Consider the following 21,319-nt stretch of genomic DNA (forward strand, 5'->3'; position numbering starts at 1 on the left):
TATAAAAGCCTCGTCCGTTTCGTGAGGTGCGCGATGCGGTGGCAGGTGAAAGTATAAATCAGCCTTGATGTTTGTTTGTTTTTTCTGTAGTTCAATTGTTCATCTAACCTGTCTTTAGTACTGTTCAATTTGAATACGTTTATTTTACCACTAATTTTATGAATTTTTTTTTTTGCATTTTCTCTTTATGTACATGCGTGTTTTTTTTTGTTGTTTTTATGATATTGTGATATAGGTCCTTAATTTAATACTTAATGGTCTTAAAGTCTTTGACATTATGATATCTGCTGTAACCCTGTGTTCTATAAACCCCTTAAAGAGTTTTATTTTTATATTTTTTAAAATATATAATTTTTTCAAGTCTTCAATAACCAAATCCAGCTAATTGAGTAATCCACTTATGAAGAATGGACCTCAGTCGAAAAAATCATATAAAAAAAAACATGATTTATTTTTAAACTTTGAAACAACTCCACAAATTTACCAAATGTTTGATCATGTGTGAGTGTGTAAGCCTTCACTTTTAAGCATTCAGGCACAACAACTGATAACCTTTGTAACTTAAAGATAGATTAATGAAGTCTATACAAGGTTATTTTACATTTGAGAATTCAATTTATGTACCTGAACTAGCAGAAAACTATAAAGCCCTGTTCATTTTTATTTGTTTCTTTGCTACTGTGTTTCTTTGCTATAGTGCTTGTGATTGGTCTGTTCTATTGTATGCAGATACAGAACTGGTCTACAAAATGATCTCAATCAATCCAAAAGGACACATTCTCTCTAAATAGAGCCATCGAAGTCATCTGGTGAAATTATGCTCAATATCGCATTGTTTAAAATAAAATATCGCAATGTTGTTTTTTTTACCCAATATCGTGCAGCCCTAATAAATCCCATATTTTGGAACCGTAGCTTTTCTGCAGGAGTTACTGTTGCCCTAAAAAGTAAATAAAGTAGTTGTAAAAGGTAAAAAATAACTTGCATATACCGTAGGAATGGCATAACAGAGAATTTTGGTGATTTTTTTAAAACCTTGACTTTTCTATCCTGCGGTAAACTGTGAAACCGTTTATCGACCCATGCCTAATTGAATGTCAATCCTAATAATTCTACCGCATTATGCTAACTTTTCTGTTTTTGTGATTTTTATTTTTTTATTACAGTACTACGCTCTACAGATACTGGAAACTGTGATCAAAACGCGCTGGAAGATTCTTCCCCGAAACCAGTGTGAAGGTGATGACCCTTTTCAGACCTGTAGATCATTTGCTTTGTTCTGAAGTATGCTCAAGCTTCGTTAGTCTTGCATTTTCTTAGTTTGGTTTGCATTTAAAAGTGTACTGAAATGTATTTATGCAAATCACCTGTTAGTACAGCTGTTGTTGCATTGGTCAAAGCTGTTTGCGTTCCTCTGCATTGTCTCTCAAGATTGACAAGTTTGTGCTTCAGGGGTTTTGTGGCTTTATCTGTAGCTGTTGTGACTCATGCAATATGAATGCAGCTGTCATTCACACTTTACCTGATAGGTTGTTTAGATTCACTTGTATTAAATTGCACAGGTTTAATTGTAGGAAAAGCAAACAATACGTTGTATGGGTCAAAATTATTAATATTAGAATATTAACCCTTGTTCATCCCTAAGGACATTTTTGTCTTTTTTAGTTGAGCTTTTTTGATAATGTTATCTGTGATGATTTTATTTGCATAAATTTTCGTGCAGGTGTGTATTTTTATTGGAATTTGCAATACATTTCCTATTATTATTATTATTTATTTATTTATTTATTTATTTATTTATTTATTATTTTTTTTTACACTTGGTGCAAAATAAAGTTCCTATTAGGGTCTTCAAGACAAGAGTAAACCAGTATTTTAAATGGTAAAATAAAAATAAAAAATCAATGGATGTTTGGTACGGTAATTATGATAAGAACTGATGCCGGTAAGAACATCAATGTCAGTAGAACGTTTTTTTATATTTTAATGACATGGACATTTTAGTCCATAAAGGACCCAAGTTGCACATCACATAAAAATATGAATGCTGATGTTTATCATTGACACATCCAAGACTAATTAACAAAAACAAAATTGCTAGGCATATAGTATATGACAAATATATTTATTTTTTTCTCTTGAAGACCTGCCATTTTTGTAAACAAATTTAGTTTAAAAATAATCAAAAAAAGGTTTAAAAGTCTGAACATTAATAAATGTTTAGTTATTATGATAAGAAGTGATTCTGGTAAAAAAAAAATCAACATCAGTAAAAGTAGGAAAACACATGTTAATACATGATAATTGTATGATCTTTTTGGACAATGACATTTTTGTTTTGCCCTCTAAGGAAGTTCTTTTATTGGGATGCACAAGGGTTTAGAAAAGATCATGTTGCATTCAAAAAATGTTTCATTTTCCTACTGTAAATTATATCAAAATGTATATAGGACATTTTCTGTTATGAATTGTGATACTGCTTGGTTTGTTGGTCCATCAAGTCAGATAGCTCCAGAAATCATTTCATTTAAAAAGAAAGTATACTAAATTTCAAAAACATACTATAGATGGGTCTTGCATAGATTGCTTTAGTACCAATGCAAAAACTACATGGGTGGTGTCATATGCAAACCTGGAACTGACATCTCTGTTTTTACACAGGAATTAAGAAGTATGTTGTTGGGCTGATTATCAAGACATCATCTGATGCCAACAGCGTGGAGGTAATAAAATTGCTCCAGATGAGATGTATATATGTATGTATAATTACATAGATATATTTTATATATATATATTATTATTTATTTTATTTATTTATTATTATTATTATTATTATTATATTTTTTAACGTTATATAAAAACAATTATGGTCTCGTATGAAATCTTGTGCATGCAGGTTTTTGAACCATCATTCAGTCCTTTAAAAAATATATATATATTTTTTGTTTTTTGACGTTTGTAAATGTGTGTAAATACATTTATTATTTTTTTTTATATTAGTTTCAGTAATATTGAATTATATGCTAATGTTTAGATAAATTGTGTACAATACTATTTGCTAATGATATTTTCTGTCTCTGAGTGGATGTATTGCATAAGAACTTCTGTACCTTTGTTTGGTAAACAAGTGATTCTAATTAGATTTTGATTGTGTGTGTTGTTTTTTTTTTATCTGTTATTTTATTTTTGTGTTGGGTTTACAGCTCTTTCTCTCAATCTTTTCACATAAATCCACTGATTTCTTAACAAAATTCTGCCCAGAAATGGCCTAAAAAGTCCACATATTTCTAATAGCCAATTCATTTAGTCTTATCCACAGTGACGGTACTGCTAGATAATAGTATTCAGCCTAAGATGCCATTCAAATGCTTAACTGAGCTATTGGGTTACATGGGCAAGTCATTGAACAACAGGATTTATTCTGTAGCCAGTTAAAAATGTTTATAATTTCAGTCAGTTAAACCATTGCCTCCACACTGACTTGATATTTTTGCTCTTCCAGAAAGAGCAGGTGTACATAGCGAAGCTCAACATGATCCTGGTGCAGGTGAGTGTGCTTTCAGGAATGTTTGTAGTCATAAAGTCGTGCTCGTTATGTTTAGCTGATGTTGTGTTCCTTTTTATGTAGATCCTGAAGCAGGAGTGGCCGAAGCACTGGCCCACATTCATCAGTGATATAGTGGGAGCGAGTCGCACCAGTGAGAGTCTGTGTCAGAACAACATGATCATCCTGAAGCTGCTCAGTGAAGAGGTGTTTGATTTCTCCAGCGGTCAGATGACTCAGGTCAAGGCCAAACACCTGAAGGACAGGTACAGATGACCTGTCACATGCCACAATTACAGATCGTGTCAGTGGTGCTGTTGGGGTGTGGTTGGCAAGATAATTGTAGTGATATCTCTCTTCTTTTTTTTCTCTCACAGTATGTGCAACGAATTTTCCCAAATATTCCAGCTATGCCAGTTTGTCATGGTATGTTTGAAGCACAAAATCACAGTACTAATAAAGTGTTTATTTTGATCATTAAAGTGCAGTTTAGTTGTCTCTGGGCTACCCTTTTTTAATTTGAATATAATGCTGTTTTCTTCAGGAAAATTCCCAGAATGCCCCTTTGGTTCATGCCACATTGGAGACCCTCCTTCGTTTTCTGAACTGGATTCCACTGGGCTACATATTCGAGACCAAACTCATCAGCACGCTGGTGTACAAGGTAACACAGTCCAAGCTTTTTTTTGTGTTAATATTTAAAGAAGCAATTTCATTTAGGATTTTTACATATGTTTTTAAAAAAAATTATGATGCCCTATAATCTTTAATCAAAGTATTAAATATGCCAATTCCTCTTCGATAACATCTCTGATTGCATGGTAGCAGGATCAACCTGTCATTCACATAAGATCCGCTAGTAGCACAAGTGTCCAAGCAATTCCTAATAGACAAAATTAAGACACTTGTTCTAGTTTTTTTTGTGTGTGTGTAGTTAAATACATTTTTTTTTCCAAAATAAAATAATTGCCTTTTTTTCTTCTTTTGAACTGAAAATGACAAACTTATTCTGAAACATTAAATCATTAGGAATAAAAATAAATAAAATTAAAAAATACGTAAATGCATTTAAATTAGTGCTGGGCAAAGATTAATCACATCCACAATAAATGTTTGTTTTATGTATGTATATGTGATACACACACACACACACACACACACACACACACACACATACATAGAAACAAAACTATATAAAACAGTTTTGTTAAATAGATCTATAAATGTGTATACGCTTTATATGGAATTATAGCTAAATGTTTTCCCAATATTTGCATGCATGTGTGTTTTTATACTGCATATTCTTAATAAATATACACAGCACTAGGGATGCAAAGATTAATTCGTCACGGTTAATTAATCATAAAGGTTTCTCAACACCACGGTTTTTGCATGGAACAAAACTGCTGCAACTTAAAGTCATGCCAACTGTGCGCTAGTCCAAACTATGCGCACAAGTTTGTTATTTTCAATGGAGGTGCGCGGTTTGTGTGCATATTGAGAGCAATGTGCTTACAATTTCCAGGCGCAACAGTTTATTGCCGCGAGTGCACCACGAGTCGCGTGACAAGAACTGACCGGTCAGCTTCACACTTTGTATGGAATATACACATTTCCACTCTGAATAGATAAAAATTATATAAAATAACAAATAATTTTATAATCCAGTTGAGCAAAAGTGCCTTTCAGACAGCGGTTCAGCAGCCTTTGACTACATTTGTTCTCTTTAAAAGGGAAATACTTAGCTATTATGTAGCTTAGATTTACATAAAATTATATAAATGTCTTATATTTTCAGGTCTAAAGAGAAATGGGCTATTGGACTATTGTTTTTTTATTGTTATTTTGTGCTGTATTCATTAGTTACTGGGCAGCAATAAATAACACTTTTAAAATGGGAGTTTTCATGGGGTTTTTCTAAACTAGTAGTGTTTTGAAATTAATGAATGCATAATAATGATGATAACTGAATCAGTGATTATTCCTCAGACTATAATCGTACAACTAAAATCTATAATCGTTGCATTCCTTCGCAGCACCCACACATGTATTATATCAAAACAAACCTTTACTTTGGATGTTTAATTCTTGCCCAACACTAAACTAATATACACTAAAATAAATTCCAGCTTTCTAATGCTGGTTCATTTTATTATGTCAAACAATCATGTAGCAGCTCACAGAGACTGCTGTCACTCCTCTCACAAAGGCGCACTGTCATTGGTCCAGCTTGCCATTGCGTAAGAAAGAGAGGAATATTATTGGAGCGCTGGCTTCTGTCATGGACTCTCTGCTCAAAGCTTTGAGTCTGAGCTGGTGCTCCTACATTTATATCCTTTCACTTTCTGTAGATCGCAGAGATTTCTAGAAAATGTAACTTGTTTTCTGGCTTCTTCCACAGTTTCTGAATGTTCCGATGTTCCGGAACGTCACTCTGAAGTGTCTGACTGAGATCGCAGGTGTCAGTGTCAGTCAGTACGAGGAGCAGTTTGTTAACCTGTTCACACTCACCATGATGCAGCTCAAACAGGTACACACAGTCACTTTCTTTGGAAGAAACTTATATTCGTGTTAGTCAAGGTTTCATTAAAAGGACAGTCCACCCAAAAATAAAATTTCTGTCATTTTCTCATCCTCCACTTGTTCCTTTGATCTGTTGAATACAAATGAAGATATACAGTTGAAGTCAGAATTATTAAACCCCCTGTTTATTTTTTTCACCAATTTCTGCTTAACGGAGAGAAGATTTTTATAACACATTTCTAAACATAATAGTTTTAATAACTCATTTCTAATAACTGATTTATTTTATCTTTGCCATGATGACAGTAAATAATATTTGACTAGATATTTTTCAAGACACTTCTATACAGCTTAAAGTGACATTTAAAGGTTTAACTAGGTTAACTAAACAGGTTAGGGTAATTAGGTAAGTTGGTAAAGATGGTTTGTTCTGTAGACTAGCAAAAATATAGCTTAAAGGGGCTAATAATTTTGACATTAAAATATAAAAAAAAATTGAAAACTGCTTTTATTCTAGCCAAAACAAAACAAATAAGACTTTTTGCAGAAGAAAAAATATTATCAGACATACTGTGTGAATTTCCTTTCACTGTTAAACATAATTTGGGAAATATTTAAAAAAGAAAAAATCAAAGGGGGGTGAATAATTCTGACTTCAACTGTACTAAATAATACAGGAAAAAAAAACAGCTATTGTCTTCTATTGATTTTATTTATTGTTTTGTTCATACTATGGATGTCAGTGGCTGCCTTCATGTAACATTCTTCAGAATATCCTGTTTTGTCTTCAACAGAAGAAATAAATGTATGGAAGTTTAGCACCAGTGCCAGTAAATGAGGCCTTTTCATTTTTGAGTGAACTGTTTCTTTTAATTGTTTAAGGGTGACCCTGATAACCTAACCCTAAAGTTTTTCGTAAATGCAGTTGTTTTGAACTTTGCATTCATCAATGGATCCTGGAAAAATATCAAGATTTTCACAAAAAATGTAAAGAAGCTCTGGTTTCAGTTTAATATTAAGAAATGTTTTTTCCAACATTTTGAAAGTATTTTTGACGGATCAAGTGACAAAGAATAAAATAATAGTGCTGAAAATTCAGCGTTGAAACCGTAATAATTACATTTTAAAATATATGTGCATTTTAAAACAGCTATTCAAAATCATAATACAATTTCTCCATTTTTTTTTCTCTCTCCTTTATCAAATGAATGCAGCTTTGGTCAACAGAAGAGACATTTTTCAAAATCACGAATTGAGATATTATTTTAGAAATGAAAACCACAAGTCTGCAAACGTTGATTGATTCTGTGGTCATGCTGTGATTGACAGATGCTCCCACTGAACACGAACATCCGTCTGGCTTATTCAAATGGAAAAGATGATGAGCAGAACTTCATCCAGAACCTCAGTCTGTTCCTCTGCACCTTCCTCAAAGAGCACGGACAGCTGATCGAGAAGAGACTTAACCTCCGAGAGACGCTCATGGAGGTAAACGCACACACTAAAATCTAGAGAAATCATGCTGAAGAAACACACACTACTTGCATTAGGGCTAGAGCAGGGGTCACCAATCTTGGTCCTGGAGGGCCGGTGTCCCTCCAGGGTTTAGCTCCAACTTGCCTCAACACACCTGCCTGGATGTTTCAAGTACACCTTGATTAGCTTGTTCAGGTGTGTTTGATTAGGGTTGGAGCTAAAATCTGCAGGACACCGGCCCTCCAGGAACAAGTTTGGTGACCCCTGGGCTAGAGCAAAAGCATGTTCCTCTCTCTACCAAGTGTTCTGTGTAATCGATCTGCTGGGGACCCACTCCGGGTTTTTTCATTCCCGCTTACAGGAAAAACGGCTCAATCTACTTAATTTTAAAAATTATGTCTTTTTTTATTTCCCGAACGCCTGAACACCGCATCTATAAAACTATAATTAATGGTTGGGGAATTATTCAACAGGTTTAATAAGTAGAATTACACAAACTTTAATTGTCTTATTTTTTATTTTTTTATTTTTTTTTTTTTTTACTCTGGCATAAAATACCAAATATTTTACAGATATTTATTTTAAAAGCATGCTAAGTTAACACTTGTTTAACTGTAGCTTTTAAAATACACAAACTGGCCATATTAAAGTAGTTTAAAACGTCTGTTCTTTAAATTTTATTATTCTCAGGTATTTAATATTAAAGGAATCTGGCCATGCAAATCTCATGTGTTCTGAACTGTGGCTCTTGGTCAACTATTATCCCAACTCGACGTTGAACATACTGCGATGTGACTTTGCCATATCGATGCTAAAATGATAAATCATGCAACTTGAATCTGCCTCCCATGTGCTCAGGCCCTGCACTACATGCTGCTGGTGTCTGAGGTGGAGGAGACTGAGATCTTCAAGATCTGTCTGGAGTACTGGAACCATCTGGCTGCTGAGCTCTACAGAGAGAGTCCCTTCTCCACATCCACATCACCATTGCTCTCAACCAGCCAACACTTCGACGTGCCGCCCCGCAGACACCTTTACCTGCCCGTGCTCTCCAAGGTCAGTCAGCTAATTCTCTAGTGTTAAACTTAGTTTTTTTTTTTTTTTGTGTGATGATAATTGCTGAGCTTTTATTGCAATTTGAAGTATTATCATGATGGTGACCTAAGCATAAGGAGCTGTTCACTCAATGCTATTTATTTATTTGTTTATTTATTTATTTTGTTTCCTCCCATCACAAAACTCTACTTTTCTACTGGTTTTCAATGTAAATGTATTGGATGGATGTGTTTGACCATTATGCTCACGTCTTTTGAAGCAAAGTGCATGCAATTCACTGACAGGTCCAAAAGCAGTGAACCAAACGACCAATCAGAAGAGCTTAGAGGAGGAGAAAGCATTGAGTGCTTCTGTTGATAGTGGAAAGTTGCCATAACAACTGTTTTATTAACCATTCTATCATGGCTGAGGAGGCGCTCATTGTGGCTTTGTCCAGATATTTGGTCCGTTATTGTCGTTATTACATCACTTTCAAAATATCGCATCACATGGACCTTTATAAAAACCCGTTCTTAGAAGAATAGTGCGAATGAGCCCTAAGAAGGTTTTAAAGCATATGTCTCAAACTCGATCCCTGGAGGGCTACAGCTCTGCATAGTTTTGCCCCAACTCTAATCAAACACAGCTGATCCAACTAATAAAGGTGTTCAAGACTACTATTGACTATTTAGCAGGTGTGAGTTGGAGGTGGTTGAAACAAAACTATGCACAGCTGCAGCCCTCCAGGGATTGAGACCATTGTTTTAAAGCAACACTAGGAATAACAAAAAGAACGGTTGATTTATTGTTAAATATTCAGAGTAAACACATTTTCCAACAAATTATTCAATTAAAAACGAGTTTACTTGTTTAAAAAAAAAAAAGGAAAACGTTAAGTTGTATACATTTTAAATTAATGTTTAAAAAAATTGATCTTTTGATAAAGTTGTAAAGCAACAGGTCAATAAAAATTGAGTCAATATGTTAATATGTCAAAATAATAAAATGAATACTCTGTTAAGCCATCAAGCATTTGGTGCTGTGATGAACAACGCTGAAATGCAACAATCGGAATATTCGTTTAAGGTGTCAAATAAAAGCTTAAATTCTTAACAACTATTTGCAGTACTTAGAAGCATGCATGATTTTGTTATCATGGGTGCTTCAATGTAGTATCATAAGATTGCGTTTATTGAATTCGTCTAAAATCCACTTCACAGTTTTATGGTGGGAGGAAAAGCTGAGTGTGTTCTTGACTCTTGGCTCTTTTTCAGGTGCGTCTGCTAATGGTGAGTCGCATGGCCAAACCAGAGGAGGTTTTAGTGGTGGAGAATGATCAGGGCGAGGTGGTGAGAGAATTCATGAAGGACACAGACTCCATCAACCTCTACAAGAACATGAGGGAGACTCTGGGTAATCTAAGCTTATCATTCATATAAAAAGATGTTACATCATGCATTCAGGGATTTTACTGGAATGTTATGGAATTTTAGAAGGTCCATTACAGACATCGAATATCAAGGAATTGTGGTTTTGTCCTATTCATGGAATATCAGGAATTTTTGTTTGCTACTTTAAATATTAGTTTCCATTTATCAATATTTAATTTCTGGACAGCTTTTTTCTCTCCCATGGTTAATGCCTATTATATATTGCATATAGTAAAATGATCCACTGTTGTGGCTGATAAAGTTCTGCAAATTGATATTTAAGCTATTTTATTATTGTCATTGTTTTAACTAGGGCTACACAATATAATCAAAATGATTGTCAACACAATAATGGTATATGCAAATGATAATAAGTACGATAAATTGAACAAATTTTATATGCCAAGCATTCGTGTGCTGCGTACAGAGGTTTATTCAAGTCTGATCAATTAGATGTGGCCACTACTATCTTCATCCACACTTCTCCGTTAGTTGAAAAGTTTTTCTGAGCTGAAAATAAACACTAATGCTGGGAGACAAGAGGAAAATGACAACAGCCAATAAGAATCAGAATTTCCACCAATGTTTTCAGTCATTAGTGTTGTTTTTTAAAGTCTAAATGTTTGCAGCTTGACAGTTTAATTTTTATAAATATCTATTACCTATTTATTTTAGTATTATCATAACATCAGTTTTTATTTTATTTTTAATTTGCTGATAAAATAGCATTTTGTAAGTATTTATGTTGTAAGAAATATTGTTATTGCTACACTCAATATTGTGTATCACATATATATATTCCTAATATCATGTAACCATAATTTTAACATATATTTTTTAATATTATATTATCAATAAATGAGCACAACAGTGGCCTGTTTTCTGTTCATTAGATGTCATGAAAATTCAGCATTTTAGTCTGTGGAAGTCAGTGAATTTAAGTTTGGTTTAAAGTGGGAACATTGCTAGAAGAGGCTTCATCTTTATCTCTTTCTCCTCTCCAGTCTACTTGACTCATCTGGATTATGCCGATACGGAGCGGATCATGACTGAAAAGCTTCACAATCAGGTGAATGGCACCGAATGGTCCTGGAGGAACCTGAACACGCTGTGCTGGGCCATCGGCTCCATCAGCGGAGCCATGCATGAGGAGGACGAGAAGAGATTCCTCGTCACCGTCATTAAGGTGTTTATTCCTACATGTTTATTACTGCGGAGAGTTTATCAGGAAACGATGATGTAAGAAAAGTTTAAGTACATCTGAAAGTAGCCAGTGTTGTATATTATTATACAGTATTCACAGTCTTTTATTTATTAAGTGCAATAAAAATGCAGTTCTTTTAATTTATTCAAATATCCTGAAATAAATAACAGTTTCCAGAAAAAGCACTCTACTCAACATTGATGATGATGATGGTCATTATTGTATATTGATTGTTAAATCATGACAGTGATTTTTGATCTTGACACTGAGTAATGCAGAAAATCTAGCTCTGAATCACAGGAAGGAATTTCATATAAAATGGCTTCAAATTGCTAAATTATTATTCCTTTTCACAATATTATTAAATGAAATGCAGCTTCAGGGAGCAAGAGGAGGGTCTTTCAAAAATATCTGATCAGTAGTTTGTGCACTGTTGTGGTAAAAATGATTTAATTTTAGCATTGTTAGCATGTTGTGTTAATGTAGTGCAAATAAAACATTTAATGAGTGTTTCTGTGTGTCAGGACCTGCTGGGTCTGTGTGAACAGAAAAGAGGGAAGGACAACAAGGCCATCATCGCCTCCAACATAATGTACATCGTCGGCCAGTACCCACGATTCCTCAGGGCTCACTGGAAGTTCCTCAAGACCGTCGTCAACAAACTCTTTGAGTTCATGCATGGTGAGGAAACGCCTTTCTGTCCCTCATGCAAGGGCTGTACAATTAATCATAAAACTGTTTCAGTTTCAATGTCAGCCTCCAGCAATTATGAAAATACAGTAATGGATAAAGTGTTTATAGCGAGGGACTTGTAGTTTTTATTAAAACAAAAAGTTCTTGCAGTAAAGAGTATTCTTTATTTTACATTGAAATTATTAATTTTTCTTAACTGAACACTTGAGACTTGCAGAACTTTTAAAAAGCAGAGTTTTGTTTGTTTAAATTTATTCTTTTCATTTGTTTTTTTTTATTTTTCTTTAATATAAACAGTTTAATTATTTTCAATAATTTTGATGATTTGTTTTGGTCCCTAATATTAGTTACCCTAGTAATCTGTGGTGTTGAGAATTATGAAATGTTCTCATGCTGAATGATCTCATGGCAACTATTTAACAGAAATTATATATTTGATATATACCATGATTTAAATAAATCACTCCTTTTTATAAAGGTTTTTTTTGGTAATATGACCCACTCATAAAAAAACAATCATGATCATCATGACACTCATGATTGATGATGAATTATTAATCATGATTAAAGCATTGACCAAACTAATCGTAATTAGAATTGTTGCCATATTCGAGCAGCCTTTTACATATCATCCATGGTTTATTTTTGTTGTTGTTTTTTTTTCTAGCTAAAGTACAATTAAAATTTTTATATATGTAGTTCCTAAGGTTCTTGAAAGTACCTGAATTTCAGACATGGATTCAGGGCCTGGAAAGTACCTAAAACACAGGTCCTTGAAAGTGCTTGAATTAAATTTGAAATGAAATTTGTTTAGGACGTCATTTCAACAGTTGTACCGTGCTGCTGTCTGAAATTAGGAAAAAAAGGAGAAATTCTTAGTTTAAAAATGCTAAATTTATGTCTTGCACAAGAACTATGACAAATAATGCACATTTGATCAATATTTCAGAAACCATGTTTAAATATTACCTGTATTGAATTCAACAAATTTTATTCAAGTTCTTGAACATGACTGTTTGAAACAGTCTAAATGTTTGAAAATGGCACATTCAAAACGTCATCGTCTGATTTTTAATGTCAATAAGTGTAAGTGAAATGTTTAGTACAGTAAGGACTTTTCTGTCTATACATATGCTGGGATGCGAATTACAAAGTGCTTGATTTGAAATGAATGGTGCTTTAAAAAGATCATAAATCTGCTGTTCATGAAAGAGTGGGAATCCTGTATATGTATTTTTTTCCTAAAATACAATTTTGAAGTCTCTCTCTCTCTTGTTCGCTCGCAGAGACGCATGATGGTGTCCAGGACATGGCCTGTGACACGTTCATCAAGATCGCTCAGAAGTGCAGGAGGCATTTTGTGCAGGTGCAGGTGGGAGAGGTGATGCCGTTCATTGATGAAATCCTCAACAACATAAACACAATCATCTGTGACCTGCAGCCGCAGCAGGTGCACACGTTCTATGAGGCCGTGGGCTACATGATCGGCGCACAGACAGACCAGGCCGTCCAGGAGCGACTCATCGAGAAATACATGCTGCTCCCCAACCAGGTGTGGGACAGCATCATCCAGCAGGCCACCAAGGTATTTATTTATTTTCAAAAACATGCTTGCTTGTTAGTAATTTTAGTATCTCTAGTGAGAACTCATTGTGAGATGTGTTTGATTAGTTTTCTGATGCGCAGAACTTGATGCTCCAGCTGAAACCCCGACAGGGTCATTTAGAGGACTTTTTTTTTTTTTTTTTTCTTTCTATTATTTATTTATTTATTTTTTTTACTAAAGTCCGCTATAAAGCACAAATTACTCCTTTCTGGAAAATTACCATATTTATCTTAAATTATTTGTTTATACGACATTATTATTAATATTGTTTATTGACAAAATACAAAAAACAAAAAATCTAAATAACATTCCCTCCCTCTTAAATATCTTCTTTTTTTTTTTTTTTTTTTTTGGTGCTGGCTGGCTTGAGGGCGGAGCGACCTGCCACTCACACAAGATCCACCAATCGCAAACTGCAACTGTCCACTCATCCAAAGAATTAGCCATGAATAAAATCAAATCCCACCCTACATTTGTTTTGACTCCAGAAGCAATTAAACTCAAATATACGTAAAAAAAATAATAATAATAATTTGATTTTTCTTTTTGATGCATTTTTATATACAATCTAATGTGAAAACTGAACCTAATGGCCCGTTTCCACTGAGTGGTTCGGTTGGGTATGCTTTTATGGCTGTTTCCACTGTTAAAGGGTATCTAAAAGCAAACCGTACCACTTTTTGGTCACCCTTTGCAAAGGGTACCTAGCACGAAAAAAAGGGTACCCAAAGGCAGAGCAAGACACGCAGCTGAACGCTGTTGGTTTACAGAGATATGTCACTCGCTGTTGCAGGAGAATGAAAACAAAGGAAACGCCATTTTTAAAAACACAGCCGAGACATTACACCATAATAATTTATACATATAATAACAAGCCATGGTCGATCTGAGCTCAAACAAACCTTGCCGTTGCCTTGATGAACAGCCAAGAAAAACAAAATCTGCCAAGTAATGTTGTTGCTTTACGAGCCGGTCTAAAAGTGTGAGCGATTTCACTTTTTCCAGAGAGCTCGCCCCGCGTCTATATTTTAAATAATGAACTTCTTAAGCTTATATTAATAACGTGCGCATTATTAATCCCTTTTAGAGGGGACAAATGTGAGAGTGAAGTGCGAAAAAACAAAGGAGAAGCTGAAAAAAAAACAGCAGCAAATGATCCTTTCTGCAACATAACATGAACAAACTGCCATGTTTAACTACTATCATCACCTCTTGGACTATTATGAACTCAGATGACGGAATTACTTTCTAACAGAGGCTACATGTGCTAGTAAGGATTACAGATACATATTTGGGTTCAAGAACAACACGAAATATAGCCCACAGTTAGAGCAAACCTCTCATAAGGACTAAATGTCTGTTGTGTGTAGTTTATCTGTAATTGATAACTTATCGGAGACTGTAAGGGCCTGTATGTGTTCATATATGTTGCATTTATTTATTTTATATAATTACAAACCTTACAGTAGGCTATTTTGCACTATCATTGATCTGTAGTTATAATCAAATCATGTTCATAGAAGGTTAGTTATAAACATTTATACACAAGTATTTGTGTGTAAAGCATCTGTTTTGTGAGAAGTGCTTCTCGTATGATATGTGAACGACCCGTACGGCTTTACTGTGACTTTCCTTGAGTAAAAATGACGTCTCTGAAACTGTCATTCACCACGCCCAAAAGGGTACCCTTGGTAGTGGAAACGCAAGCCTGATCAAGGTGATCCGTACCGTACTGTACCTCAGTGGAAACGGACCATAATAAGCATGTGAACTCAAACTCCATGATTTGTGTATTGGATCAGAATGTGGACATCCTGAAGGACCCGGAGACGGTGCGTCAGCTGGGCAGCATCCTGAAGACCAACGTGCGGGCGTGTAAAGCTGTGGGTCACCCGTTCGTCCTGCAGCTGGGCCGCATTTACCTGGACATGCTGAACGTCTACAAGTGCCTGAGTGAGAACATCTCCTCCGCCATCCAGAGCAACGGTGAGACCCACACACAGGCAAAACAATTATTCTGATGCCAGGTTTTAGTTTTTACTAGACTGTGCTGAACAATATAGTTCATTCATTTATGTGAGGATAATTGGAGAATTGGATTGACTGTAGAGTTTAGAACTCAACAACTGGCTCATGTTTGACTTGTGTCTCTGCAGGTGAGATGGTGACCAAGCAGCCCCTGATACGCAGCATGCGGACGGTGAAGAGAGAGACTCTGAAGCTCATCTCAGGATGGGTCAGCCGCTCCAATGACCCCCAGATGGTGAGTTTTGCTGATCCCGAATCAGTCTGCGCTCATGCCAAAACAATGTGACGGCAGTATAAAACGCTGTGCTTGTGTTTTCAGGTTGGAGAAAACTTTGTTCCACCTTTGCTAGAGGCGGTCCTCATTGACTACCAAAGGAACGTTCCAGCTGCTCGAGAACCTGAGGTGCTCAGCACTATGGCCACCATCGTCAACAAGCTCGGCGCTCATATCACAGGAGAGATCCCCAAGATATTCGACGCAGTGTTTGAGTGCACTCTCGAAATGATCAACAAGGTTTGTCTTTCATGTTTGTTACTAGTGCAACAACACTGTCTCAGGTAACACTAGAATAATAGATCCTTTCCACAAGACTATAATGATCCTGTGATTTTTAACATAATAGAAAAAGTGGACCTTTTAAAGACTAAAGACTTTATTATTATTTTCTGCTGCATACCTGGTCATATGGAATTTATTGGAAACGAACGTGCAGATAAAGCAGCTCAGGAAGCCCTACAGTTGGAGATAACAGAATGTAAAATCCCTGTGTCTGATGTTAAACCAGTTTTAAATCTGTATATTAATGAGAAATGGCAAATGGAATGAATGTAGGAATAACAAATTGTATGAAGTAAATTCATTTGTAAGTGAAAGAAATAATTGCAGTTTTGAAAATAGACATGACCAGGTTGTACATGCGAGATGTAGAATCGGACAGAAGACTTATTTATTATATGACGCTTTTATATGACATTTATTATATTAAATATGACACCCGCATATTTATTAAAAGGGCAAAAAAACCTATTTGTGACTTGTGTAAGAATATTTTGATGATAAAACATATTTTAATAGAATGTGTATTTTTAAATGATATTAGAGAGCGATTTTATTCAGGAAATATTTTAAGTAAAATGTTTAAAGCAATTTCTGGAGCAATTTTAGAATATTTATCTTTAATCAAATTAAAAGATTATTTATGGCTCTTCAGTGTTGTTGCTACGCGTTTTTTTTTTTTTTTTGTATTTTTGTTTTACAATGCATGTTTAAAAAAACTGATATGATTTTAAGATTATATATTGTATATTTAGTATATGTTTTAGCCAATGCAGCTGATATGGCATTAAAACATAAATAAATAAACAAGACTATAATGACTGTTAAACACATCAGAATGTTAAATCCTTTGAAGTTTTTATTATTTAGATTAAAAAAAAACAACATATGAACATGTATATTTATTGTATCATCTTTACATCAAATTACTAAACAAAAATTACTGCTTGTCTGAGATATTTCCAATGCAGTGTCTATGGGGGCAAGACAGTAAATTTGATGCTGTTCTCTCTTCTGGCTGCCAGTGTCTTATTGGTCTCACAATTTTTTTCCCCCGTTTTTCTGAGTCTTGATAACATTATCGTGGAGTTTTTCTTATGTCAGCAATTGGGATTGTAAAAAAAAAAAAAAAAAGATTTGTTGTACTCTTCCATTCTCTGCGCTCTAACTTTACCAACTATGACAACTTCCGCTGCTGAGAAACCCGCAAATGTGAAAACGGTTCATTTTTTTTTGTTGGTGTATTTACTAACATAACTAAGTATTAGCAATTTTATAAAGCATATATTATTCATAGTTCAACATTAATGCATTACTAAAAAGTTGTTGCTTGTTAACATTAATGCACAGTGAGTTAACATTAACGTTATTTAACTTGACACTAACTAACATTAACAAAATTGAAAAGACTGTAATAAACTGATAATACTGATTGTTTGTGCATGTTAGTGAATACATTAATGGATCATTATTTTAGCCTGTGTCAGACTAGAATAGGTCTGGTACTGTATTATATGTTCATTCTTTTAAACAAAGCTCAATTATTAATTGCAAAACAAAAGAAAATGTAATAAATGTGTTACATGGCTCATGATTAAATGCTTTGTGTCTCATAGCAGATTTATTTTTTTCTTAGTTTCATGAGAACATTTACATTTTAAAGCAGCATTTACTGAGTTTGGGTTGCTTATGCACATTTGGAATGCCAATTAAATAAATTGTCATCTTAATTTTTTGTTACAATAAACTTTTTAACAGCTCTTAATATTTCTTTATTGTATTATCTTTTATTTACATAAACTTAGTAATGTTTATTATGAAATAAATTAGAATCTAAATCAAATGTGTGTTTTATAGCAATGAGCAAATCGTTTTAAAATGGTTTTAAATGGAAAAATAGCAATTAGATTTTTCTTTTCCCTCCCCATTCTTCAGCCCTGCTTTCAACACACTTTTTTTTTCTTTCTTTCCATCAGAACTTTGAAGAGTTTCCCGAGCACAGAACGCATTTCTTCTACCTGCTCCAAGCTGTCAACTCCCAGTGTTTCCCAGCATTCCTGTCCATCCCGCCGGCACAGTTCAAACTGGTTCTGGACTCCATCATCTGGGCCTTCAAACACACCATGAGGAATGTGGCAGACACCGGTGAGCAGACAGAGTAGATTTATCAGACACAACTTAATTATCAAGCTTTAAAGGGATACTTCACCCAAAAAATTAAAATAATCTCACTATTTACACTCTCCCTCAAGTGATACCAGACCGTTGAGTTCCTATTAAACTCTAAAGAAGATATTTTGAAGAATGCTGAAAACCTGTGACCATTGACTTTCATTGTGGGGAAAAACAAATACTATGGAAGTCAATGGTTTTCAGCATTCTTCAAAGTATCTTCTTTTGTGTCTAACAAAGAAACTCAAAGGTTTGAAACAAGTAAATGTTTGACAATATTTGTCATTTGGGTGAACTAACCCTTTAAGCTGATACACAACTAATAGTTATTTAAATAAATGTGAACAAGTACATATAAACACTCAATGTTAAAGTCTTCTGACTGCCCTTGAATTTACAAAATGTGGTGTTGAGTCTTATTTCTGTATGCAGGTTTTAAAGGCCACACGTTCATGATTGTGTTTGTTTGCTTCCTTTAAACAGGGTGTCCACGGAGTCTTAAAGTATTAAAAGTTGATAAGTCAATGTAGAGAAATTTAAGGCCCTTAAAGTATTAAAATGTCTTAAATGCAATTTTTTTCAAGGTATTAAATTATAGATGATTTTTGATTATGCATTGTATGGTTGAATGCTAAAGTTTGCCTGAATTAAATCCGCGAAGATCAGGGTGCTGTGTAGTTTATGAAATCAATAAAATCAGGCTAGATTTGACATCATGCTGCTTTGTTTACTGCAATAAACAAGGCAACACCATTATTTCTGCAGCTCTTTAGGTGGCAGCCTGCTGAATTAGCTAGATTTTTCTTCAGTATATGAATAATGTTTTAGTTTTGGATTAGTTTCCTACATTAATATTTAGTAAATATACTGTAAGCTAAAATCTTGCTAGTGTTTCTGGTTGAAACCTAAAATGGTTATGAGGTCTTAAAATGTAGGAAAAGAGTCTTAAAGGTCTTAAAGGTATTGAATTTCACTCTCTGATACTTGTATATACTCTGTTGAATCATGTCTAGCATTAATTATCATGCTCTGTCTGTCTCTCCAGGTCTTCAGATCCTGTTCACCATGCTGCAGAACATCGCTCAGGAAGAGGCAGCAGCTCAGAGCTTCTATCAGACCTACTTCTTTGACATCCTGCAGCACATTTTCTCTGTTGTCACGGATACGTCTCACACGGCCGGTCAGTTGCTAGGCAGAAACGCAGTGACATGTTGACAGTGTTACTAATCGATCCGTTTTTTCCAGCAAAAATGCTTTACGTTAGTTACACAGCAGCTTGAGGGAATATATCGGAGTCAGGAAAACAGGATCAGATCATTATTCACCTGAAACTAAACAGGAACATTTAATGCAAACTCTTATAATTCGATATGGACACACTTTTACTTTCAAATTCTTATCATTGTAATGTTAAAATGCACAAGTAATGTGTTTAAAATGTTTCATAAATGTTTCAAAATGCTAAATAATGAGAACATAAACAAGCTGATTTTATTTTAACTTTAAATTTGAGTCATTTTTATCATCGGATCTGCTCCAGCTCCAGCAGGATCTGCTCAATTTTAGTCGCCACTATTTGTGGACTGATCTGAGAACAGCTATAAAGAATTGCAACACTATATATGCAAACCTGACCACAAACTAGCATTTATTTAGAGCGAATGCAGAAGTATAAATGCTCACAGCAGAGTGGGCTACGTGCGTAACCTTTGAGGCAGAAGTATAAATTGGGCTTTACTGTATTTAGAGCAGAACAATAAAAAGTATAAACAAACATCCTCTAGTACAAACACATATTATGAACATCAGGCTTAAAATAATTATGTGAAACCACTGTGAAATGCACACGCATGTCTCTTGTATAAATGTGTTTGCTTGCTTAATGCTAATTACATGATAGAAATCACTTGAAAATCCAATTTGCATCACATTTCTATAACGTGAAGACAATATGGCTCATACAGTGTGCAGCATAAATGAGTACAGCCCATTTTGAAAGCTAATATTTATATTAATTTCTCAGTGAATGTAGACAATATATTTTGGTGGATTTGAACAAAAATATATATTTATTAAAATAATTGTCACCGAACGTCTTAAGAAATAGAAAGATAATACATTTACATTCAAGAGAAATATTGCAAAATTACATAATTTCAACCTAAAATTCTTTTTTTTTTTTTTTTTTTGTCCCACCTTTTATACATTTTTTTTATTTAATATTTTCTCAAACATATAATTTAGGTGTACCCATTTTTGGATCGTTATCGTATTTCACCCCCCCCCCCATTTAGCTTTAGGTTTGACTAATGTATATGCACAGAAATAATATTGTATTGTATCCTATTTAAAATATTAAAATAAAAGATAGGTGACACGGTGGCTCAGTGGTTAGCACTGTCACCTCACAATAAGAAAAGTGTTTCTGCAGTGTATTAAAGTCTTAATCTCAAAATCCAAATTTTGAGCCTTAAAGTCTTAAATTTACTGGAATATTGTGTTGTAGGCCTTGAATCTTTTTTAAATGGGTCTTCATTTTTCTTTATGTATTGCTACTCAATCTGGCCAAAACCCATACAATCGCCAGCAATAAATCTCAATAAAACTTTAAACTTATTTAAATAGTAGTTTTTACTCCATTTATCATAGTTGTTTAATTATTTTCATTACAATAACATTAGTTTAAAAGTGCTCCATGTATTTACTGTTGAGGACAGTGACCTGGACAGATTGTCGTGCATTGATTTAGTTTATTATAATTTTTAAAACTTAAATCATTTGTTCATTTTTTTTTATTTTAAAAAAGTTTGTTGGAAAAAACAGTGTATGGGTAACAGTAAGTAGAGCTTGCTTGTTTTTACACTATTTAAATTATTTTGCTAAGAATTTTTTTATTATTGTTTTATTAAATTATTATAAAAAATAATAATAATTTTGATCGGGCAAAAAAAAAGTCTTTTCCATCTGGGCCATTTGAAAAATCCCTTAGCCTTTAACCCTTTATGAGTCTAAAATTTCATTCGTAATGGTGTTAATGTCTTAAAGTTTTAAA

The 21,319-nt window shown here is 34.1% G+C and overlaps 1 protein-coding gene across 1 annotated transcript in view; it reads left to right on the forward strand.

The window, feature by feature from the left end:
* xpo1a (exportin 1 (CRM1 homolog, yeast) a) overlaps window positions 1–21,319 on the forward strand; it is a 30,194-nt gene that overhangs the window by 3,582 nt on the left and 5,293 nt on the right. The window contains exons 4-21 of the mRNA XM_056456448.1: window positions 1,167–1,239; window positions 2,662–2,723; window positions 3,503–3,547; window positions 3,629–3,810; window positions 3,922–3,970; window positions 4,089–4,208; window positions 5,946–6,074; window positions 7,397–7,555; window positions 8,402–8,599; window positions 9,853–9,991; window positions 11,013–11,194; window positions 11,737–11,893; window positions 13,192–13,490; window positions 15,314–15,497; window positions 15,668–15,774; window positions 15,859–16,053; window positions 18,072–18,240; window positions 19,313–19,447. Coding sequence (XP_056312423.1) covers window positions 1,167–1,239; window positions 2,662–2,723; window positions 3,503–3,547; window positions 3,629–3,810; window positions 3,922–3,970; window positions 4,089–4,208; window positions 5,946–6,074; window positions 7,397–7,555; window positions 8,402–8,599; window positions 9,853–9,991; window positions 11,013–11,194; window positions 11,737–11,893; window positions 13,192–13,490; window positions 15,314–15,497; window positions 15,668–15,774; window positions 15,859–16,053; window positions 18,072–18,240; window positions 19,313–19,447 — 2,584 coding nt within the window. The remainder of the gene's footprint in view (window positions 1–1,166; window positions 1,240–2,661; window positions 2,724–3,502; window positions 3,548–3,628; window positions 3,811–3,921; window positions 3,971–4,088; window positions 4,209–5,945; window positions 6,075–7,396; window positions 7,556–8,401; window positions 8,600–9,852; window positions 9,992–11,012; window positions 11,195–11,736; window positions 11,894–13,191; window positions 13,491–15,313; window positions 15,498–15,667; window positions 15,775–15,858; window positions 16,054–18,071; window positions 18,241–19,312; window positions 19,448–21,319) is intronic.

This window comes from Danio aesculapii, chromosome 1, assembly GCF_903798145.1.
Source record: "Danio aesculapii chromosome 1, fDanAes4.1, whole genome shotgun sequence".
In the NCBI taxonomy this organism is placed as follows: domain Eukaryota; kingdom Metazoa; phylum Chordata; class Actinopteri; order Cypriniformes; family Danionidae; genus Danio; species Danio aesculapii.